At 38.5% G+C, this 25,586-nt stretch overlaps 2 protein-coding genes across 10 annotated transcripts in view; one reads left to right on the top strand and one right to left on the bottom strand.

The window, feature by feature from the left end:
• Positions 1–4,912, top strand: part of ANKRD42 (ankyrin repeat domain 42) — a 55,054-nt gene extending 50,142 nt beyond the window's left edge. Inside the window, exon 12 of the mRNA XM_029209353.1 lies at positions 4,010–4,912. Coding sequence (XP_029065186.1) covers positions 4,010–4,099 — 90 coding nt within the window. The 3' untranslated portion in view covers positions 4,100–4,912. The remainder of the gene's footprint in view (positions 1–4,009) is intronic.
• A 6,614-nt stretch (positions 4,913–11,526) lies between these two features.
• CCDC90B (coiled-coil domain containing 90B) overlaps positions 11,527–25,586 on the bottom strand; it is a 52,166-nt gene continuing 38,106 nt past the window's right edge. For 6 of the 9 annotated variants that reach the window (XM_029207100.1, XM_029207106.1, XM_029207103.1 and 3 more), the window contains 5 exons: positions 24,831–24,872; positions 24,661–24,732; positions 24,515–24,568; positions 22,571–22,685; positions 11,527–12,876 (listed from right to left, as the gene is read on the bottom strand). In XM_029207100.1, the coding sequence (XP_029062933.1) occupies positions 12,821–12,876; positions 22,571–22,685; positions 24,515–24,568; positions 24,661–24,732; positions 24,831–24,872 (339 nt within the window). In that variant the 3' untranslated portion in view covers positions 11,527–12,820. Of the gene's footprint in view, positions 12,877–19,721; positions 22,686–24,514; positions 24,569–24,660; positions 24,733–24,830; positions 24,873–25,586 lie in introns of those variants that run through there. The other 3 variants (XM_029207102.1, XM_029207101.1, XM_029207099.1) reach the window with 3 other exon arrangements.

The following is a 25,586-nucleotide window of genomic DNA, read 5'->3' as shown; positions in this document are numbered from 1 at the left end:
TCCAGTTGTGGCAGGTGCACAGTGCACGGGCCTCTCACTATCGCGGCCTCTCTTGTTGTGGAGCACAGGCTCCAGACTCGCAGGCTCAGTAGTTGTGGCTCACGGGCCCAGTTGCTCCGCGGCATGTGGGATCCTCCCAGACCAGGGCTTGAACCTGTGTCCCCTGCATTAGCAGGCAGACTCTCAACCACTGCGCCACCAGGGAAGCCCGGTCTTTAAAATTTTTGATGTTAGGTCTTCAAATAAGTGAATTTATTTATGAAAATTTAAATATAAAATTTATAGTAATTTGATAAAATGTTACTTATACTGGAATTATACACAGTAATTCAAACATTTATTTCAAGATATGTCTTAAATACAAAGTTGAGGTGATGAAGCTTCCAAAAGATAACACAGTGGGATATCTTTGTGACCTTGGGGTAGAAAAAAGATTGATAGATTCGACTTTATTAAAATAAGACTTCACTTTATCAAGGACAACATTAATAAAGGCAAGCCAAAGAGTAGGAAAATATATCTCTTTCCTTATTTTCCTTCCTTCTATCCAAAAGCACAAAGAACTTACACAAACCAGTATGAAAAAGACAGACAACCCAGTAAAAAACCGGGCAAGACATGATCAGGCGCTTCACAAAATAAGATATACAAGTGGCCAATAAACATGAAAATGTACTCAGAAGTGTTACCAGAATTATTAGTTATCACAAATATAAATTAACACCCAACAAGATGTCAGTATACCACCAAAATGGCTAAAACAATACAAAACAGACATTACCAAGTACTGATGGGGATGTGGAGCAAGTGGAACTCTTATTCACCACTGGTGGAGTGTAAATTGATTTTAATCACTTGGGACAATTGTTTGGCCATATTGAGTACAGCTGAACATATACACATCTGTGACTCAGTTCCCAGTGCAATGAGTACATGTCTCTTGATGTACACAGATGGATACCAAAAGACATGAACAAGAATATTCATATTAGCATCATTATAAATATCCCCCAAACTGGATAAAAAATTCTATCAACAGTAAGAATAAATACATTTTGGTATAATCATACAATGGAATATTATAAAGCAATGGAAATGTATGAATTACTGCTCTACACATCACTATGGGTCAATTTCACAAACATAATGCTGAGCAAAAGAAAACTACAGTATGATACCATGCAGTCCCAAAATATGTAAAATAAATCAAGTTAATAGTGCCTGGGAGGAGGCAAATGGATGATTCTGGGATACAGGTAATGTTCAGTTTCTTGTTCAATTTCTTGATTTCAGTTGTGGTCACATCGGGTGTTTTCACTTTGTAAAAATTCATCACACTGTACACTTTTGGGGGTGCTCTTTGATAGGTGTATTGTACTTAAATAAAAATGTTTACTTAAAAAACGTAAACTAGATGGGAACTATAATAGCTTTGGTAGAGATGTCTGTCTACAGATTGATGCAGCACTGAACTCCTCATAGCTTCCATCTCCAAAACCAGTATCATTCGAGAAGTCGTTGGTCTAAAGCTTTGGGCCATGCTTGCTAATCAAGAACAGCCAACCTGGAACTGGTAATATTCTATGAATACTTCTGTGTTTAACTTACCCTTGTTTTCTATCTCTGCTGGGCTTCTCCCTGTCCTCTGACATCCTAGCCTGTGAGCCTGTAAGGGTCCTTGGAGCAATCTGAGGGCTTAAGTGAGTTTATCCAATCTGAGCTGTCTAAGGAAGTTCTAGAAGTTTGTGATTTCTCTCTTTCTCTATTGGTTACTGCTTTGACACTCTGATAAGAGACTGTTCTGGTAATCAAAGTGGGATTTATCTCCTTTTAGTTGTGTATGCTTCCCAAAACTTATCAGATTGCATGAAATTGTTTTAAAAACAAGAATTCCATATACCCAGGCAATAATTTGTAGACACATAACCTGTCAACAGTTTCACGCAGTATTATTAATCTCTTCAACAAACCTGTAAATTCTTTCAGATGGAAACCGGTTAATATTTAAAATATATACATTTTCACATAGGGGTGGTGGTTTAATTTACACTTAGAATTGCTTTAGGTGTCTAAGCACCATGAATCATGTGTTTAATATCTCAGTATTGCAGTTCTCTTTTCCTGAGTTTGGGAAAAAACACATATTAGGGAGAAATATGTTTCTGTCTATAATTTATGATGAGGAAATGACTAATCTTGGTGAAGAATGTTCCCCAAATGCAGAAACTTCTGGAATTTGGAAGTTTGGAACTTTCAACGAACACTTACTGGAGGCCTGTTGAGTGCCAAGCACATATTTTCTTTTGAACTAGTTTACAGTAAGGCTTGCTTGGTTTGGTAGAACAACGTACATATTTGATGTTAGTAGATGCTTTGGTATTTGACCACTATTTCTAGAGTATTTGGGATTGTTTAAACTCCTTCAGGAGTTAGCATATATGAAAAGTAAAGGAAAATAAATATTAACTGTTTCTGAAAGTCTGGTAACTCTATTAAGCACTAGAAAATTGGCTACCTCTGACAAGTAGCTTCCTCTCTTTTCCTACATTTTCTATATTCTTTCTCTAATTCTATTGAGGTTAATAAACTCCTGCCCTACCTCAGTGTTCTTTCATAGACATTTTTGCATTCAACCCCTAATGATCTTGAAGACCTCTTGAAAGCTGGGGAGTGAACTGAGCACCTCTTTTGTATCTGCTATTCCACCACAGACTCCTGAGTGGGAACCAGATCTCATTCCTTTTTGTATACCTGTAGCACAGTATACAGTGTAGTTTTAGGAACTGAATGAGCAATTTTTTGCTGGAAGACAGGATGGAGGAATGGTTACAACATGAACTTTGGTGTTGGACAAAATTTGGATTTGAATCCTGCCATTTACTTAGTTTTGTGACCTTGGGAAAAGTTGATTAATGTCTTTGACTTCTGTCCTTGTATCTATAAAATGTTGTTAATACAACCTATTTCACCTTGTTATATATGTAAAGTATGAAATACAGTGGGTACCATATACTAAGCCCCAGTAAAAGGTTTGTTGTTACTGGTCTTCAGACTGGTTGGTAAGCTTTTTCAAGAGAAGGGACCATCATGTTGCCCTATGCTCACCAGTGCCTGGCCACTATATGGGAGGGCCAGCAGATTCCCCATCTATTCCTCTCTCAAGGGGGAGGGAACGTGTGTGGTTCTGTTTTCCTGGGTGGTGTTGGAAAAACAGCAGTTTGCTTCTATGTTCACACACTTCTATGAGTTAAGCTGACTGACCTCATTAGCAAAGGTGTAGGTGGGAACACCTTGGGGAATCCTACCTCCAGCCAGGGGCTCTCCTGATGGACATGTGGCCTTGTGATGTTCCTGAAACTCCTGCATTCAGATCTGTCCTGCCCAACTGGGTGCAGAGCACTTTTCTGACTAGAAGAATTATTCAAAGATGACTGACATCTAGTGAGTATCCACTGTGTTTCTAGTCCTCTCTTACTCCTTCCCAGAGCATTTATTGAGAATCTTCTGTGCTAGGTACTGAGAGTACCACAACGGCTGAGAAATATTCAGAAACAGTGTGTGGCAGGGCAAAGTGAAAGAGACAAGAGCAGTTGAGGGGTGTTTTGTGAACAGAGAAGGAAATACAGGATCCAGGAAATGTGATTCCTAACAGAATGGGGCTTGCAAAGAATCCAGAGGATGTCATGCTAATGCTTTGTGTTATTTTGTTTAGTAATATGTTGTAAAATGTTGGTCTAAAATAGAAGCAGAAACAACAAGGTGTTCTGTGTGGGGGATGTATGAGGTAAAGGTAGGACTGGATGATTTCTCAAGGTGCCTCCCAGTCTGATGAATCAGCACAATATGAACTGGTGCTTCTGATGTAAGTATTTACACAAAATTCTAAAAGAAATGTAAACCAGAGTTGAAAATGTTGTCATGGTTAAATTTTTTCTTTTGGAACAGTAACGTAGAGAGACGAAAATGTGTCTAGCATAGAAATCTTATTTGGTTCTCTTTTTCTTTTTAGGAAGATGACCCTCCTTGTGAGTCAAGCAAAGAGAAGAGGCGAGTAAAGAAAAAGGTGTCTTCTGGGGGAGTTTTTGTGAAAAGGTACTAATCAGTGAAATAACTTTAAATAAACCTGCTTGATTTTTCTTTTCTTTTTAAATTGATATAAATGTAAATCTATAAATTCTTCTCAGAATTACTCAGACATGCTGTTATTCCAATTCTGAAGGCAGAAATGTATAATGTCAAACGGATTAAAATTACATGGACTCAGTTGTATTCCCCCTCCCAATATACTTTTTATATATTTATGTAGGCAAGTCAAAACTCTAGATTTATGAGTAGTTAATTTTGCAAGTATTGACATAAACTTTACAATATAAGATAACACAGTAATCAAAAGGTCTAGTTATAAAGATTATTAGAAGTTCTATTATGGCTTCATAATAGAATTATATTTCTTATACTTTCTGTAGAGAGTACCCTTTTACTAGTGTAGGTATAGCTTTTCTCCCAACTTTTCAAATGATTTTTTTAAAAAAATTTATTTTATTGAAGTATAAATATATAATGTTAATTGCTGTACAGCAAAGTGATTCAGCTATACACACACACATTCTTTTCCATTATGGTTTATCACAGGATATTGAATATATATAGTTCCCTGTGCTATACACTAGTATCTTATTTGTTTATCCATTCTATATTTAATAGTTTGCATCCCAATCCATCCCTCCTCCACCTTTCTCCTCCCTTGGCAACCACAAGTTTGTTCTGTGTTAGTGAGTCTGTATTTGCTTGGTAAATAAGTTCATTTGTGTCATATTTTAGATACCACATATAAGTGGTATCATATATGTCTTTCTCTGATTTACTTCATTTAGTATGAAGTAAATGTTGCTGCGAATGGCATTATTTCATTCTTTTTTATGGCTGAGTAGTATTCCATTGTGTATTTATACCACATCCTCTTTATCCATTCAGTTCTTTTTTTTTTTAACGGTATGCAGGCCTCTCACTGTTGTGGCCTCTCCCGTTGCGGAGCACAGGCTCCAGACGTGCAGGCTCAGCAGCCATGGCTCACGGGCCCAGCTGCTCCGCAGCATGTGGGCTCTTCCTGGACCGGGGCATGAACCCGTGTTCCCTGCATCGGCAGGCAAACTCCCAACCACTGCGCCACCAGGGAAGCCCTATCCATTCAGTTCTTGATGGACACTTAGGTTGTTTCCATGTCTTGGCTATTGTGAATAGTGCTATGAACATAGGGGTACATGTATCTTTTTGAATTATAGTTTTGTCTGGGAATATGCCCAGGAGTGGGACTGCTGGATCATATGGTAGCTCTATTTGTAGTTTTTTGAAGGCACCTCCATACTGTTTACCACAGTGGCTGCATCAATTTACATTCCAACTAACAGTGTAGGACAGTTCACTTTTCTCCAGACCCTCTCCAGCATTTGTTATTTGTAGATTTTTTTTTTATTGTGTCTACATTTTTTTTTAACATCTTTATTGGAGTATAATTGCTTTACAGTGAGTGTTGTGTTAGTTTCTGCTGTATAACAAAGTGAATCAGCTATACATATACATACATCCCCATATCTTCTCCCTCTTGGGTCTCCCTCCCACCCTCCCTATCCCACCCCTCTAGGTGGTCACAAAGCACCAAGCTGATCTCCCTGTGCTATGCGGCTGCTTCCCACTAGCTATTTTACGTTTGGTAGTGTATATATGTCCATGCCACTCTCTCACTTTGTCACAGCTTACCCTTCCACCTCCCCCTGTCCTCAAGTCCCTTCTCTAGTAGGTCTGTGTCTTTATTCCCATCCTGCCCCTAGGTTCTTCATGACCATTTTTTTTTTTTTTTAGATTCCATATATATGTGTTAGCATATGGTTATTTGTTTTCCTCTTTCTGACTTACTTTACCCTATGACAGTCTCTAGGTCCATCCACCTCACTACAAATGTTGCCATTCTGACAGGTGTGAGGTGGTACCTCATTGCAGTGTTGATTTGCATTTCTCTAATGATTAGCGATGTTGAGCATCTTTTCATGTGCCTATTGGCCATGTGTATGTCAAATGACTTGAGTTTTAAAAAATCTGAACTTAGGAGACAAAGACAAGTAAGTTTTAGAAAAGGACAACTTTTTACAATAACAACCAAATATCTCCAGGGAAGTTTACATAAAATGAAAATCAGCTTTCGTAAAAAGAAAAAACACCGTAACGCATGTTTGCCAAAAATATACATTTAAATAATCTGCTTTGGAATTCAACCATTGTTTTGTCTTGCAAGCCTTATAAGAAAGGAATAACAGAGATGAGGTTGACTGGACAGGATGAAAAATATGTGGCTTTATTATTCTTTCTTCTTTCTCTTTTTTCTCTTTTCCCTTGACTTTGCTGACCAAAGAACCACCATGGCATTTCATTTCAGTTCTGACTTCGATTCCCTCACTTTTCCTACCCCACCCTTTTCTTCCTTGAGCTAGCAAAGATGTGTGACTCTCTTGGGGCACTTATCTAGTTTCTGCCTCTCTCTGAAGATCTGATTGCTGGCTTTGAGCTTGCTTCACTGGCATCAGCCTTCCTACCAACCATACCCCAGACTGCCCATCTCTAGGCCCTGGCAAGTACCTTACATGGACAGGCCATTTTGGCCCAGTATCATCAGGACCAGTTTGCCCTGACACGAGTGCATTTGATTGCTAAGACCAGTTTAGGCTGCTCAAAGGCCTGTAAGGAAGTGTTCAAAAATGGTTTACCTATCCTTTTCATAACCTTTATAGTCATTAGTCATTATTGTTAGTTTCTCTGTGGTTTCCAATAGGCTTTCAATCTGTAGTAAAAACATTTGTCAACATTTATTGGGCACTTACTATGTGTGTGATCTGTACCAAGTCCTTTACATGTATTACTGCTTAATTCTCACCACAGCTGTATGAAAAGAGGTACAGCATTTCATACATGGAGATTAAGAAAGTCACAGAGTCACACAGCAATGTGGAGCTGGGATTCTAACCTTAGGAGGGGAATTTCAGAGTCTGCATTCTGGAATTCCCAAAGCCAACATTTCTCTCACTTTCTGGGACTACACACAGCCTTACCTTTTCCTTCTAGCCTGATAACTCTAAAGTAATCCCAACCTGGAAACAGTTTGTTACACTTCCTCCTGTTTTCTCAAGGCCACATCTCTAGTCTCTGTACAAGTGAGGTAGGAAATACCAGAAGAGTGTTGTAATAGAAGCATGCACCCTTGTGGCAGAGGTTCCCTGGATGTCTCCCAATACCTCTTTCTCCCCTTTTTCTATAGTATTAGGGTTTACCTGGGCTTGTGGCTGCTCAGGATAAGGACTGACTTCCCAGTCATCTTTGCAGCTAAGATACCAAGTGTGACCAATAGAGTGTGAGCGAAAATGGTGTGTAAAACCCTAGGGGTCGTGTCCCTAAAGGGAAAGGGCTTTCCCACACCTTCCCCTTTCTTCTTCTGGAATGTGGGGTGGTAGTGAGTCACTGAACTTTGCAAATGAGAGCACTACCAGGGGTGATGGAGCATAAGACAAAAAGGAGCCAGGACACATGGAAAGAAGAGCCTGGACAGTATTGCTAAGTATTAGCAAAATGCAAATCACAACTACAGTGAGTTCTCAGAGAACTCAACTCGGAGATTACTCTTACTATCGAGTAAGAACATAAAATCTTGAGTTAAAGTCTTGTGACTTACCTGCCATGTGATCTTGGCAACTTCACCTGTGTGAAGTTACAACTGTGTGACCTTAACTTCACTTACCTGGTTTCTTTAGCTGTAAAATGAGGATAATACCACCTACCTAAGAGGACTGTGATGAAAAATAGGTGAGTTGATATATATCATTTAGTATATTCACTGTTATAGTCAATGTAGCTATTCTACAAAATGACAATCACTAATTTTAGTGTTGGTGATGACCATAGTGCTTTCCACTGCCTCATTTTTTTCCCCTTTATAAGTAGAGGGATGTGGAGCTCACCTCCTCCCACAAATACATCAAAAAATCCATCCACATGTGGAATAGTTCTCACAGAACACCCACTGAATGCTTTCAGATCTCATACAACCAAAGCTTCAAGAAAGATCCCCATGTAATGGGTAGGATGAAGGGAAAAGGGAGAAGAGGAGGAATTGGGATGGGACCTGCACCCCTGGGAGGGAGCTGTGAAGGAAGAATGCTAACCTCACGGTGGGAACCTCCTTCACCAGCTGGGAGGTATGCCAGGACAGATAGGGAACTTCAGAGGCTGAAGAGGAGGGTATGGGAGTTGGCCTGAGGCACTGCAGGGTACGGAGAGACCAACACAGAAGGTCCTGACCACATCACCACACTTCCCAGCCCAAGATGTGCGCCTGCTGGTGTGCAGAGCGACTGGGTGCTGAAACTCAGGCTTCAGCAGACAGGCTTCAGCAGAGAGTCCCAAGGAGAGGACTCGGTTTGGTTGCATGGAGACAGACCAAAGGGTCTGGAGCATGGTCCAGACCATAACTGGAGACGTGTGCATGTGGAGGTGGGGCTGAAAGCTGAACTGATAGCTGGCCATCCCACTGTGGTTGCTGGGATGCAGCTCTGGCAGGTTCCTGCTCTGGCGGACTTTTCACTGGAACCGCACATGCGTGCCTGAGGGCACCCTGGGCTGACTGCGGGTTCAGGGGATGCAGCTCCAGTGGGTTTATGCGCTGGTGGCTTGGTGAGCATGTATGCTCTGAACTTATTACCAGGGCCCCCAAGAGGAGGTGGGCCCAAAGGGCAGCGCCAGCAACACTGATCTTTGTGGGTGCACACACCGGGTGGCAGGCGGCATCACAGAATCCCACGTCCTGGCAGGCAGCTCCTGGGGAGGAACATGCAGTGGCTCCTCTCCCAGAGGGAGCACTCCAGTCCTGCCTACTTCACACCACAGCTTAGAACCAGATCTGGGGATCTGCACTACAACAACTGGGGAGCAGACCCTGCCCCTGACAGGGCTGTGACACCCAGAGAGCAAAGAGGAGGACTTGCTCAACATCCATTATGGGCTCTGGTCACCATGACACTAATCACACTCCCCTATCAAGGGGATAATGGGCTGGCACACACACAGGAAAGACATGGCAAGCATCGATACCAAAAACAGCCCTTGCACCAAAGATATTGGACTCAGGCAGGCTACACTGGGATGCTCCCACATAAAAACAGCCCTTCCAGACCACAGAAGATAACTGCTTCTCCTAAATTCATAGAGAAATATAAGAAAAAAGAAGCAAAGGAATTACTCCCAATTAAAAGAACAAGAGAAATCCCCTGAAAGGACAGTGAAACAAACCTCTACAGTCTACCAGACCCTGAGTTCAAAAAGGAGGTGATAAAAATGCTGAAGGAATTAAGAAATGCTATTGATAGAAATGTAGATCACTGTAACAAGGAACTAGAAACTGTAAAGAGGAGCCAATCAAAATTAGACAACTCAATTGCCGAGATGAAAACCAAAGCTAAAGGCAATAAACAGCAAAGTAAATAATGCAGAAGAACAAATAAGTGATCTGGAAGATAGAATAATGGAGATCACCCAGTCAAAACAGCAGACAGAACGTATGCTATCTATGGGATAATATAAAGCACACTAATCTACTACGTCTAATAGGGTTCCCAGAAGAAGAAGAAAGAGAAAAGGGGATTGAAAATGTATTCAAATAAATTATGGCTGAAAAGTTCCCAAACCTAAAGAAGGTATTAGATATCCAGGTCCAGGAAGCACAGAGGGTCCCAAACAGATCTACTCCAAGATATATCATAATTAAAATGGTAAAAGAGAGGATTCTAAAGGCAGCAAGAGAAAAACAGTTATAAAGGTGATCATAACCCCATAAGGTTATCAGCTGATTTCTCTACAGAAACTTTGCTGGCCAGAAGGAAATGGCAAGACATATTCAAAGTCCTGGAAGGGAAAAACCTGCAACCTAGGATATTCTACCCAGCAAGATTATCATTTAGAATAGAAGGAGACAAAAAGAATTTCTCAGACAAGCAAAAACTAAGAGAGTAAACAGCAATATTAAACCTATCTTAAAAGAAATACTGAAAGCTCTTCTCTAAATTGAAAAGAAGCAACAATCTATAGGAAAGGGAAAAATCACAATAGAAAAGGTAAATATATAAAAGGATTGAAGATCATTTAAATAAGACAGTACACAGTTAAAAAACAATCCAAAAAATTCTGTGAAAATGATTGAACAGAAAAGGATAAACATGAAGATGTAAAATAGGACATGAAAATCACAAAATGTAGGGAAGGGGAGTAAGAAATGTAGATCTTTTAGAATGTGTTTGAGCTCATATGACTACCAGTCTAAAGCAAGTAGATATAGTGACAGTTAACATAGTTGAAAACCAGAGTAACCACAAATCAAAAAGACATACAATAGATTCCCAAAAACCCAAAAGAAAGGAACTCAGGCATAATACAAAAGAAAACTATCAAATCACAAAAGGAAACACAAAAAGAAGAAAGGAACAAAGAAGAAATACAAAATCAACTGGAAAACAAGGTTTAAAATGGCAATAAATATATATTTATCAATAATTACTTTAAATGTCAATGCACTAAATGCTCTGATCAAAAGACACAGAATGGTAGACTGGATAATAAAACAAGAACCTACAATATACTGCCTACAGGAGATCCACTTTAGGGTGAAGGACACACATAGATTGAAAATGAGGGGATGGAAAAAGATATTTCATGCAAATGGAAATGAAAGAAAGTGGGGGTAGCAATACTCATATAAGACAAAATAGACTTTAAAAAACAAAGGCCATAAAGATAAAGAAGGACACTGTATAATGATAAAAGGATCAATACAAGAAGAGGGTAGTACACTCATTAACATATATGCACTCAATATAGGAGTACCTAAATACATAAAACAAATGCTACCAAACATAAAGGGAGAAATTGACAGGAATACGATAAGAGTAGGAGACTTTAACACTGCACTGTCCTTAATGGACACAGATCTTCCAGAAAGAAAATCAATAAGGCAACAGAGATCCTAAATAGCACAATAGAACAGTTAGACTTAATCGATATCTTCAGGACATAACACCCCAAAAAACCAGTATACACATTCTTTTCAAGTGCCCATGGGACATTCTCTAGTATAGACCACATACTAGGACACAAAACAAGCCTCAACAAATTTCAGAGGATAGACATTATTTCAAGAATCTTTTCTGACCACAACCCATGACATTTTTCACAGAACTAGAACAAATAATCCTAAAATTTATACGGAACCACAGAAGACCCAGAATTGCCAAAGCAATTCTGAGGAAAAAGAACAAAGCTAGAGGCATAACCTTCCCAGACTTCAGACAATACTACAAAGCTACAGTAATCAATATAGTGTTGTATTAGCACAAAAACAGACATCTGGATCAATGGGACAGAATAGAGAGCTGAGAAACTCACACACCTATGGCCAATTAATCTTCGGCAAAGGAGGCAAGAATATACCATGGAGAAAAGACAATCTCTTCAATAAGTGGTGTTGGGAAAACTGGACAGCTACAGGTAAAAGAATGAAATGAGAACATTCTCTAACCCCATATACAAAAATAAACTCAAAAAAATGAACTGATATAAGGACCTAAATAATACCTTTATTTACTGATAAAACGGATATTGGAGAATGTGGTTAATATCTTCAGTCCAGTAAACTTATCACTGACCCCCAAATCGGACTTACCTTGTCCCAAGTATCACTGTACTAGAGCAGGCCTCACCCTGTAGAGGTGAACTTGATCCTACAGGAGCAGAACAGAATGAATGTTCTCTGTAGACAGGCTGGTCCCAAACAGGAATGGGGAGAAGTGGCTGGGCTACTTGGGCCTTGTTTCTCCTTTCACCTTACTTAATCACCTAGGGCAGGGTGGTTGAAGGAAGAGTGATTACAATATTATGCTATTGGAGCTTCCTTCACATGGAGGAAAGAAATACTCCCTCTCAATATTTTAGCATATTTTAAATTGTAACAAATGAATAATTTACCTGTTTACTGTCTGTCTTCTCCAACTAAGATTGTCAGTTCCATGATAAGGAAGCCATGTTCAGCTCTGTGCACATGGGTGCCAGCATGTTGTCTGGCCCATAGCAGGCATTCTTATTTACTGAGTGAGCAAATGTACTGTAGAGTTTATTACAATGGAACCTATATGGTCTTTATTTATTAATCCAACACAAATTTATCTACAGTGTGCCAAGAATTTTCTTAGGTAAGAGGATTCTGAGATATTTTGAATCAAAATACAGAAAGTTTTGTTTTGAAAACAAGCCAGCTGTTAGCTCTTTGAAAAAAACTTAGTTGGAGAGCCTCTGATTCTCACTCGCTGGACCATACAAGGTCAGTCTTTTGATTGCTCTATACTTTAGATTCCCTATTTATAACTAAACAGGTTTGCAACACATACCAAAGAAATCCTGTATGATTTACAGTTGTTCAAGCAAACAAGAAAACTCTGGTTCAGTTTCTATGCGCTATCAAAAGGATAAAGACAAAATGCCTGTCTATCTCAGATCAATCAGGTTTTGAATGGCATCTTTTCAACATAATGAAATAAAGACATATATAAAAAACAAAGACAAAATACACCTTCCCATTCTAAAACATTTCCTTTAGTCCATATGTACTTTAAATAATCTTGTATTAAGTTTCTACTGCAACTTTCAATGTTCAGAGTAAATCCATCCTGGCACAGTGTTTGTTCTAAGAAGTCAGCAGCAGCAGGAGTAGGAGCATAATGTAGTAGTTTCACTGTTATTTCCAGAGTCTATAAAATCCCAACGCTATTGCCAGGCAAGTAAACACTGAGGCTGTGAAAAGAAGAAAACATGTTATAGGTAATGCATTTGTGATTATCTTGCAGAGACAAAGAGAATAATGTCATCTTCAATTTAAATTTAAAGCAAAATCAGGAAATCCAACCAGTTTTCTTTTCTTTGCCTGCGTTGCACGGCATGTGGGATCTTAGTTTCCCAGCGAGGGATCAAACCCACGCCTCCTGCATTGGAAGCATGGAGTCTTAACCACTGGACCACCAAGGAATTCCCAATCCAACCAATTTTCTACTTTAGGTTTTTAATTCCCTAGAAAATTAAGCTAAGGATAAAGGATATCCATTAGGGCTGGATTAATATCAATTCTTCTTAAAAGCTTCCTGTATTTTAAACCAGAATAAGGATGACAGTAATTTAAAAGTGTACATTATGTCAGTTAGAATCTATAAAGTGTTTAAAGTCATTATTAACATTAGCACTATTAACAATGACTACTTTAAATAATTACAAACTCTAATTTTAGAAATAATTTATAAGTGAAAAACCACCTTTCTTACATGTACTGAAAAATTACGTAGTTAAGCCAGTAAAATAGACATCCGTATCATCCAAAAGAAAATTTCAATTGCCTTTTCAGTACATTTAAAAATGATTTCGTGCCTGCTGAGCTCCCAGGCCAGTCCCCTGCCCTCCAAGGCTCCCCCTTTGCCACCCTCCCACCCAGCTGCATTGGTACTGGGGGCATAGGAAGGAGGCTGAGGAGATCAGGAGTGGCAGGCAGGAGGGGCACTCCCAGACCCCAGACTGGAGGAGCAGGAGAGGAGGGCGTTTGCCCTGCCCACTCGAGCCCAGGAATCCTGCTGGGCTCCAAGGTGAGGTCCCCTGCCCTCTGAAACGAGGGGTGGGGGGCACACCTGGGTCCCTTCTGTTGCTTGAGCCTAAGCCCTACCCCCCGGAGCCCCCAGGGCCTTTTCCAGCCCTGTGGGTCCTGAGCATTGGCCCTGCCCATCGCCCAAACCTCACCCTTGCTAAGGTCCCACTCTCCGCAGCCAACGCCCTCCCCCCCATCTTCTTTCTTTTTCCTCCTCCTCCTCGTTTTTACTATCGTGGTACTGATGTCCCTTCCAGTTGTTGATTCATCTATATTTTTATTTTTACATTATTTCTAATATATCTGTTAGTTTCCCAGTCTAATTTTATTTTTCACTTCGTTATTTTTTTTTTTTGCCACCCCATGCAGCTTGCAGGATTTTGATTTGTGAGCCCAGGGTTAGGAGGAAGCTCCTGTGGTGGGAGCTCCAAGTCCAAACCACTGGACTAACAGAGAACCTCAGACCTCAGGGAATATTCATCGGAGTGAGGTCTCACAGAGTTCCTCATCTCAGCCCCAAGACCCAGCTCTACCCAATAGCCTACAAACTCGTGTTGGAAGCCTCAAGCCAAACAACCAGTAAAACAGGAACACAATCCCACTCATAAGAGAAAAAAAAAAAAAAGAGGTGGCAAAAAAAATATGTCACAGATGAAAGAGCAAGGTAAAAACCTACAGGACCAAATAAACGAAGAGGAAATAGGCAATCAACCTGAAAAAGAATTCAGAGTAATGATATTAAAGATGATCCAGAATCTCAGAATGGAAGCAAGGATTGAGAAAATACAAGAAATGTTTAACAAAGATCTAGAAGAACTAAAGAACAAACAAACAGAGATGAACAACACAATAACTGAAATGAAAAATACACCAGAAGGAATCAATAACAATAACAGAGGCAGAAGAACAAATAAGTGAGCTGGAAGACAGAATGGTGGAAATAACTGCTGAGGAGCAGAATGAAGAAAAAAGAATGAAAAGAATTGAAGACAATCTCAGAGACCTCTGGGACAATACTAAACGCACCAACATTTGAATTACAGGGGTCCCAGAAGAAGAAGAGAAAAAGAAAGGGTCTGAGAAAATAATGTGAAGAGATTATAGCGGAAAACTTCCCTAATGTGGGAAAGGAAATAGTCACCCAAGTCCAGGAAGCACAGAGAGTCCCATACAGGATAAACCCTAGGAAAAACACACCAAGACACATATTAATCAAACTAACAAAAACTAAATTCAAAGGAAAAATACTAAAAGCAGCAGGGGAAAAACAAAAACTAACATACAAAGGAATCCCCATAAGGTTATCAGCTGATTTTTCAGTGGAAACTAGCAGGCCAGAAGGCAGTGGCAGGACATACTTAAAAGTGATGAAAGAGAAAAACCTACAACCAAGATTACTGTACCCAGCAAGGATCTCATTCAGATTCGATGGAGAAGTCAAAAGCTTTTCAGACAAACGAAAGCTAAGGGAATTCATTAACACCAAATGCTAAAGAAACTTCTCTAAGTGGGAAACACAAGACAAGAAAAAGACCCACAAAAACAAACCCAAAACAATTAAGAAAATGGTAATAGGAACATACATATCAATAATAACCTTGAATGTAAATGGATTAAATGCTCCAACCAAAAGACACAGACCGGCTGAATGGATACAAAAACAGGACCCATATATATGCTCTCTACAGGAGACCCATTTCAGACCTAGGAACATATACAGACTGAAAGTGAAGGGATGGAAAAAGATATTCCATGCAAAAGGAAATCAAAAGAAAGCTGGAGTACCAATACTTATATCAGATAAAACAGACTTTAAAATAAAGACTGTTACAAGAGATAAGGAGGGACACTACATAATGATCAAAGGATCAGTCCAAGAAGATATAACAATTATAAATGTTTATGCACCCAACATAGGAGTGCCTCAATACATAAGGCAAATGCTAACAACCATGAAAGGAGAAATCAACAGTAACAATAATAGTAGGGGACTTTAACACCCCACTTACACCAAAGGACAGATCATCCAAACAGAAAATAAATAAGAAACACAAGCTTTAAATGACACAATAGACTAGATAGATCTAATTGATATTTACAGAACATTCCACCCAAAAGTGGCAGAATACACTTTCTCCTCAGGTGCACATGGAACATTCTCCAGGATAGATCACATCTTGGGTTGCAAATCAAGCCTCGGAAAATTTAAGAAAATTGAAATCATATCAAGCATCTTTTCTGACCAAAATGCCGTGAGATTGGAAATCAATTAAGAGGAAAAAAACTGTGAAAAACACAAATACATGGAGGCTAAACAGTGCACTACAAAAAAACCAAGAGATCACTGAAGAAATCAAAGAAGAAATAAAAAAATACATAGAAACAAATGACAATGAAAACACGACGACCCAAAACCTATGGGACGCAGCAAAAGCAGTTCTAAAAGGGAAGTTTACAGCAATTCAATCTCACCTCAAGAAACAAGAAAAATCTCAAATAAACAATCTAATCCTACGCTTAAAACAACTAGAGAATGATGACCAAAGAAAACCCAAATTCAGTAGAAGGAAAGAAATCATAAAGATCAAAGCAGAAATAAATGAAATAGAAACAAAGAAAACAATAGCAAAGATAAATAAAACTAAAAGCTGGTTCTCTGAGAAGATAAACAAAATTGATAAACCCTTAGCCAGACTCATCAAGATAAAAAGGGAGAGGATGCAAATCAATAAAATTAGAAATGAAAAAGGAGAAATCACAACGGACACTGCAGAAATACAAAGGACTATAAGAGACTACTACAAACAACTATATGCCAATAAAATGGACAACCATGAAGAAATGGACAAATTCTTGGAAAGGTACAATTTTACAAGACTGAAACATGAAGAATTAGAAAATATAAACAGACGTATCACAAGTAATGAAATTGAAAGCGTAATTAAAAATCTTCCAACAAACAGAAGTCCAGGACCAGATAGCTTCACAGGCGAATTCTATCAAACGCTTAGAGAAGAGCTAACACCAATCCTTCTCAAACTCTTCCAAAAAACTGCAGAGGGAGAAACACTCCCAAATTCATTCTATGAAGCCACCATCACCCTGATTCCAAAACCAGAAAAAGATATCACAAAAAAAGAAAATTGCAGACCAATATCACTGATGAACATACATGCAAAAATCCTGAACAAAATACTAACAAACAGGAATCCAACAGCACATTAAAAGGATCATACACCATGATCAAGTGAGATTTATCCCAGCGATGGAAGAATTCTTCAATATACGCAAATCAATGTGATATACCACGTTAACAAATTAAGGAATAAAAACCATATGATCATCTCAGTAGATGCAGAAAATGCTTTTGACAAAATTCAACACCCATTTATGATAAAAACTCTCCAGAAAATGGGCATAGAGGGAACCTACCTCAACATAATAAAGGCCATATTATGACAAACCCACAGCAAGCATCATATTCAATGCTGAAAAACTGAAAGCATTTCCTCTAAGATCAGGAACAAGACAAGGATGTCCACTCTCGCCACTCTTATTCAACAGTTTTGGAAGTCCTAGCCACAGCAATCAGAGAAGAAAAAGAAATACAAATTGGAAAAGAAGAAGTAAAACTGTCACTATTTGCCAATGACATGATACTATACATAGGAAATCCTAAAGGTGTCACCAGAAAACTACTAGAACTAATCAATGAATTTGGTAAGGTTGCAGGATACAAAATGCATAGAAATCTCTGGCATTCCTGTACACCAACAACGAAAAATCAGAGAAATTAAGGAAACACTCCCATTTACCATTGCAACAAAAAGAATAAAATACCTAGGAATAAATCTGCCTAAGGAGGTGAAAGACTTGTACTCAGAAAACTATAAAACACTGATGAAAGAAATCAAAGATGACATAAACAGACGGAGAAATATACCATGTTCTCTGACTGGAAGAATCAATATTGTGAAAATGACTATACTACCCAAAGCAATCTACAGATTCAGTGCAATCCCTATCAAACTACCAATGGCATTCTTCACAAAATTAGAACAAAAAAATCTTACAATTCGTATGGAAACACAAAAGACCCCGAATATCCAAAGCTATCATGAGAAAGAAAAAGGGAGCTGGAGGAATCAGGCTCCCTGACTTCAAACTATACCACAAAGCTACAGTAATCAAGACAGTATGGTACTGGCACAAAAACAGAAATATAGATCAAGGGTACAGGTTAGAATGCCCAGAGATAAACCCACGCACATATGGGCACCTAATTTATGACAAAGGAGGCAAGAACATACAATGGAGAAAAGACAGCCTCTTCAATAAGTGGTGCTGGGAAAACTGGACAGCCTCATGTAAAAGAATGAAATTAGAACATTACCTAACACCGTACACAAAAATAAACTCCAAATGGATTAAAGACTTAAATGTAAGACCAGACACTATAAAACTTTTAGAGGAAAACATAGGAAAAACACTCTTTGACATAAACCACAGCAAGATCTTTTTGAACCACCTCCTAGAGTAACAGAAATAAAAACAAACAAATGGGACTTAATTAAACTTAAAAGCTTTTACACAGCAAAGGAAACCATAAACAAGACAAAAAGACAACCCTCAGAATGGGAGAAAACATTTGCAAATTAAACAACAGACCAAGGAATAGTCTCCAAACTATACCAACAGTTCATGGGGCTCAATATCAAAAAAACAAACAATCCAGTTAAAAAATGGGCGGAAGACCTAAACAGACATTTCACCAAGGAAGACATACAGATGGCCAAGAAGCACATGAAAAGATGCTCAACATCACTAATTATTAGAGAAATGAAAATCAAAACTACAGTGAGGTATATCGCCTCATGGCAGTCAGAATGGCCAGTATCAAAAAAGTTAGAAACAATAAATGCTGGAAAGGGTGTGGTGAAAAGGGAACCCTCCTACACTGTTGGTGGGAATGTAAATTGATACAACCACTATGGAAAACAGTATGGACGTTCCTTAAAAAACTAAAAATAGAACTACTATACAACCCAGCAATCCCACTACTGGGCATATACCCTGAGAAGACAATAATTCAAAAAGAGACATGCACCACAATATTCACTGCAGCACTATTTACAAAAGCCAGGACATGGAAGCAACCTGAGTGTCCATCAACAGATGAATGGATAAAGATAATGTGGGACATATATACAATGGAATATTATTCAGCCATAAAAAGAAATGAAACTGAGTTATCTGTAGTGAGGTGGATGGACCTAGAGTCTGTCATACAGAGTAAGTCAGAAAGAGAAAAATACCGTTATACTAACGCATATATATGGAATCTTAAAAAAAAAAAAAATGGTACTGATGAACCTAGTTGCAGCGCAGGAATAAAGAGGTAGGCATAGAGAATGGACTTGAGGACATGGGGTGGGAGGGCAAAGCTTGGAGAAAGTGAGAGGAGCATCGACATATATACACTACTGAATGTAAAACAGTTGGCTGGTGGCAAGCAGCAGCATAGCACGGGGAGATCGGCTCGGTGCTTTGCGATGACCTAGAGGGGTGGGAAAGGGAGGATGGAAGGGAGGCTCAAGAGGGAGGGGATATGGGTACATGTGTATGCATATGGCTGATTCGCTTTGTTGTGCAACAGAAACTAACACAGTATGGTGAGGCAATTATTTAAAAAAAATGGCAAAAAGAAAAAGTGATTTCATAATTATTAAAAATTTATAAATAAAAAATGAAATTTTAATGGAAGCCCTTTAAAAAAAAACTCAATGAGGTAGAAGAAAAGGCAGAGAAAGCATCAGGCTTTTTATTTATTTATTTATTTATTAATATATTTGTGTTTGGCTGTGTTGGGTCTTCATTGCTGCCTGTGGGCTTTCTCTAGTTGTGGCAAGCGGGGGGGCTACTCTTTGTTGCGGTGCGTGGGCTTCTCATTGTGGTGGCTTCTCGTTGCAGAACATGGGCTCTAGGAGCACAGGCTTCAGTAGTTGTGGCACATGGGCTCAGTAGTTGTGGCTCACGGGCTCTAGAGTGCAGGCTCAGTAGTTGTGGCGCCCCGGCTTAGTTGCTCCACGGCATGTGGGATCTTCCCAGACCAGGGGTAGAACCCGTGTCTACCGCACTGGCAGGCGGATTCTTAACCACTGTGCCGCCAGGGAAGGCCCGCATCAGGCTTTTTAAACAGTTAATATACCACCTGTTCTCTATGTTACATCATACTGATTAGAAAACCTTTCTGTTCTCCTTAAGAAGGTGAATTTGGGTGAGGCTTTTAGGGACTCCCTAGATTCTAGTCTGTTTAAACAGCCATGATTTTAAAATAGAGACTCTGAGATGAAGAGCAAACTTCTATGATTAAAGACACAAGAGGGACTTCCCTAGTGGCACAGTGGTTAAGAATCCGCCTGCCAATGCAGGGGACACGGGTTTGAGCCCTGGTCCGGCAAGATCCCACATGCCGCGGAGCAACTAAGCCCGTGCACCACAACTACTGAGCCCATGCACCTAGAGCCCGTGCTCCGCAACAAGACAAGCTACTGCAATGAGAAGCCCGTGCACTGCAACAAAGAGTAGCCCCCGCGTGCCGCAACTAGAGAAAGCCTGCACGCAGCCAAATTAAAAAAAAAAAAAAAAAAAAGACATGAGAAACAGCCTTTCATAGTTAAGACTATCCTATTTTTAATGTGTAAATCTAATTATACATTATCCCATTTGGTCACACTACTTACTGAAACTTGATTAATGACAAGATCATTTCCTTAATTTTAAGAAATGGGATTAGGTCTCTCTGAGACACAGGGGGAAGCTGGACAGTTGAGGAGAAAGAATAACACTTAAACAGTTTCTTGTCTTGTTGCCACTGGTCAATTATACGTTCTCTCATTTGATCCTACTACTTACCATGCTACTACTTACCATGTTCCAGATAGTGTGCTAAAGAATTTCATGTATCACCGTATTTATCCATAATTAAAACCCTATGAGGTTGGTGATAGTATTCCCATCATACAGACGAGGCAACAAGCCCAAAGTTTTACTGCTAGCAAGTGGTGGAAGCAGGACTCAACACTATGTGTACCTGTCTCCAAGGTAGTTGCTGTTGCTCTTAAAAATAAAGGGTGGTGCCTTCAGAACTGTTAGTTGTAAATCCTCAGTGAAAAAAGGAAAGGAAGATAACTCTTTAGGTAAATACACTAGAAGAAGCTGAGTGGAATACAAAGCTCTTCCTAACCTGGGGTGCTTTGAGGTCTATTTTGAAAGTGGGAATGAACACTGCAAACTGCGCGGATTTGGCATTTCCTGTTAGCATTCCTATTGGACAGATGATCTCTGGTTCCAGAGACTTTGCTAGAATAGAGGTTTTCAACTCTTGTTTTAGCCTTAGAACCCTTTCTTCAAATGGATCTTAGATGCTAAGTCATTCAAGTTGAAGAGAGGAAGGGGGAGTCGGGGTGTGCATCAGCTGAGGGCTAGGGGCTCCATCTCTACTCCTGCTGCCGCTTCAACATCATTAGTGCCTACCCAGAAAATCACTGATGGTATAAAGCAGCAATTTTATTTTGGACAATAACATAAAAATTTTAAATGTGCCTATCTTTTTGACCCCAATTTTTAGATGTGCACAAGCAATTTATTATATAGAAATACTAGCATGATGGCATAAAGGGGTGTGTGTGTATTTACTCACACATATATAGGGCTATTTGGTCCAATATTTTTTAAAATAAATTTATTTTTGGCTGCATTGGGTCTTCGTTGCTGCACGTGGGCTTTCTCTAGTTGTGGCGAGCAGGGGCTTCTCTTGTTGCGGAGCACGGGCTCTAGGCACATGGGCTTCATTGCTCCGCGGCATGTGGGATCTTCCCGGACCAGGGCTTGAACCTGTGTCCCGTGTTGGCAGGTGGATTCTTAACCACTGGCACCACCAGGGAAGCCCGCAATATTGTTTTTAATAAAAACAGTTGGGAGCAGAATGTCTGTTAATAGAGGTTTGGATAAATAAATTATGGTATTTTCATACAATGGAATAGTATGTTTTCTAGTAAAAAAAAAAAAGTCTATATATGTATTCATGTGGAAAGATAATCAAAACATTTGGTTAAATTTTTAGAAGTTGTACTCTGTACAGTATCATCTAATTACTGTTTAAAAAATCTGCAATGTTCACGTATAGAAGGAAAAGCCTAGAAAGATATATACTACTAATAGTAAATACACATGGGGAGGGAGAAGGCTTTCACTTTTACTATATTGCTTTTGAATTATATGAACAATTTAGGATGAAAATGTATTACTTTTTTATACAAAGAAAAATGTACTACTCGACTAGGGCATTCCTTCTAACTCCTTGGGGCTATGTAAATTGGTCAGGTCACATGGTACTTAAGGAACTCAGTATGTGACAAATAATCTAATTTTGGGTAGTATCCCTGCTCTGTCAGTTGGATTCAAGATAGGAGGTAGTTTTTGCCCCTTTGCTTGCTGTGGTTTTTAATGGTCTATATCTATTTTGGTGATCTTTATCTAAAAATTTTCGTTTTTTTCATTGTGGAATACCCAGTGTATCTTTGCATCGTTTTGTACTTGTGTTTATGTTTATCTTTGACATCCATATGCTTTTTCCCATTAGGAGGATGTAGAGTTTGCCTGTTAAACTTATATCCTAAATTTACTGCCTATTAAACTTACATTTTCCAAGTACTCCAGGGAACCAAACAATAAAGGAGATCTGTTACAGCTCCTCCTGTTTTTCTTCTGTGCCCCATGGCTACCTTGGGAGGTAGGAGCTAATAAGTCCGAAAATCAAATGACAGTAATTCCTTTCTCTGACAAACACAGCCTTACCTGCAAGGTAACGAATTGTCTCAAGCTTGTTAGACTCCATTAGGGTTTTTAAAGAAGCAATTTCAGTGTCAATTTTGTTACCAGTCTCTGAAATAATACCTCTGGTTTTGGTATCCTGTAGTAATTAAGAATAAGACAATTAAATTTTGTCCCTGTGTATCATGGAGAAAAATGTTTACTTTAGAAATCCTCACTTATGGGCTAATTTTGTGTAACAAAAGTTTTAAGTGGGGAAACAGTAAAAAAGCACAGTGATATTAAAAAGAAAAAATAACACTACATGAATATTACAAATTGACAAAAAGTATTCCTTCTACTTTGATATTTGGAGACTATTTCTTAGGATTATCACATTCTGGGCACATTCTACTAAAAACCTCACAGGAAGATACAGGCATACCTCATTTTATTGTGCTTCGAAGATGCTGCATGCTGTTTTTAAACAAATTGAAGCTTTGTGGCAACCCTGAGTCAAACAAGTGTATCGACGCCATTTTTCCATGAGCATTTGCTCAGTTCATGTCTCTGTGTCACATTTTGGTGATTCTTGCAATACTTCAAACTTTTTCATTATTACTATATTTATTATGGTGATCTGTGACCAGTGATCTCTGATGTTACTATTGCAAAAGATTACCACGCACTGACAGCTCAGAAGATGGTTAGCATCTTTGTAGCAGTTATTTTTAAATTAAGGTATAGATATTGTTTATTTAGATATAGTGCTACTGCACACTTAATAAACTACAGTATATTGTAAACATAACTTTTATATGCACTGGGAAACCAAAAAATTTGTGTGACTTACTTTATTTCAGTATTTGCTTTATTGCTGTTGTGGAAGTGGACCTGCAATACCTCTGAGGTATGCCTGTATTTGAGACCTAAATATATGAGGATAAACTAAGAAGCAAAAATGTTAGTCACAGAACTATCACCTTATTTGTATAAAGTCCTTAGGATATCATAGTTAAAACTTTAAATATATTTTGCAAAAGGAAAAACCAACTGGGTTTATATTATGAACTGGCACCAATATTAAAGGAGATGGCAGAAATGCTTGTTGGGTAACACTGAATGCTATATGCATAGGGACTAAGGGGTAGAAAGAGAAATAAGATGATATTTATAGCTCAGAAATTAGCTAGGAGAGAATTTGTTGATTTCCTTGTTTATCTCCTTTATCTGGCCAAGAAGTTAGAGAAGGGAATATAGGCTGCTTAGAACAGCAAACGGGACCTTCGCGTCTACTGAATTATAATCAAGAGTGATGTCTCTTACGTTAGACTGTAGACCGAGTGACTTCTTAACTTTTAAGAAAAGGACTAGGCTGAGTCAGAAAGCTAGGTTTTACTCAGCCACAGAGATTAATTAATGATCACAATTTAGGATTACTGAGAGGTAAACAGTAGTTATGAGTATGGAATTTAGAATCCAGGTTGACATCTGGCTCTACCACTTTTTAGTTGTGTGACCTTAACTTCCTTCTGCCTCACTTTCCAAATTGGTAGAATGGGAATAGAGTGCCTACCTCACACAGAGGCTGATATGAGGATTAAATAAATTAATAGACAAAAAAGGCAAATAAAACAGTATCTAACATAAAAATTTTTTATTTGACTGAACCTAGGCATTCATTAAATACTAATTGTGAATCCTTGTCGTCTTAAAAAAATAGTTCTCTTCCATATAAAAATAATTTAGTTAAAAAAAAGTATGCTACCTGGAAAGCTTGATTCTGACTCAGAAGTCACAGCTCAGGTACTCCCCTCCACCTGGTAGCAGCTTCCCCCAAAGTACTGGTTAACTATAACAGCTATGAGGAAATCATGGAATCTATAGGGCTAGCTTGTTGAAGTCCAAACTTATAAAATGATACATATAAAGGCAGTTACATAAGCCATGAGAGCTATACAGAAGAGAAACTTTTACATAGCAGCTTACATTTTTGGTAAATTCTGTGGTTGCCTCCATAAGTTTCTTTTCTTGATCTGTAAACTAAACGATATGGTTTATCAAGAGGTTAAAAAAAAGACTAAAAGGAATTAAAAAGGAGTAAGTGCAAAAAAGTACATTTAAAAGCATATTACCATATCTGTTACTCTGCTCCTTTCTAGGTTGATATCCAGTTTATTATCTGCTCTGATTCGACTGGTTTCATTCTTTAAAGAAAAAAAAAAATTAAGAAAGTGATCTTGTAATGAATATTTGTTCTGAAATTAATGAACTATTCTGAAGTGGGGAAAAAAGTTTCACTTACTATCAGTTGTTGCTTAACTTGTTCTAATTCAATTTTCATTTTCTAGGTATAAAGAAAGATCACACACAATTGGTGTTAAATCAAAGTCCATATTATGATTTATTAAAAAAAATCTGAAACCTTGCATAAGCAAAAATTGGACATTCTGTGGATTTCTAATACATTATCTGATAAAGAATAAAGACAAAAAAAGAACTAATAGTTCATCGTATTCAGAAAATAATTACGAACATAACATTAGACAATGTATTTATGTTTCAATACAGTAGTCCCCCCTGATCCACTGGGGATATGTTCCAAGACCCCAAGTGGATGAAACCTCGAATAGTACTGAACCCTATATGTACTATGTTTTTTCTTATACTAATGGGTAGGTAGCATATACAGTGTGGATACACTGGACAAAGAGATGATTCATGTCCTGGGGGGAATGGAGTGGGACGGTGAAAGATTTCATCATGCTACTCAGATCAGTGTGACATAAACATATGAATTGTTTATTTCTGGAATTTTCCATTTAATATTTTCAGACTGCAGTTGACCACAAGTAACTAAAACTGTGGAAAGCGAAAATGCAGATAAAGGGGGACCTACTGTATTCTACTTAAAAATAAAAAAAGATTGATATTCTAAATTTTAAAATATTTTAAGCTAGTGGGTAACAACAAAGTTCTGACTGAATTACAGAAACATTTTTCTCTTAAGTGACAAAATAATTATTACAGAACCAAAAAAATGGAAAATGCTACATTACTG

Source organism: Monodon monoceros, unplaced genomic scaffold (genome assembly GCF_005190385.1).
Source record: "Monodon monoceros isolate NGI ecotype Baffin Bay Population unplaced genomic scaffold, NGI_Narwhal_1 Super_Scaffold_7, whole genome shotgun sequence".
NCBI classification, from domain to species: Eukaryota; Metazoa; Chordata; class Mammalia; order Artiodactyla; family Monodontidae; genus Monodon; species Monodon monoceros.
The sequence above is the reverse complement of the archived record's forward strand: the minus strand, read 5'-3'. Positions and strand labels throughout refer to the sequence as shown.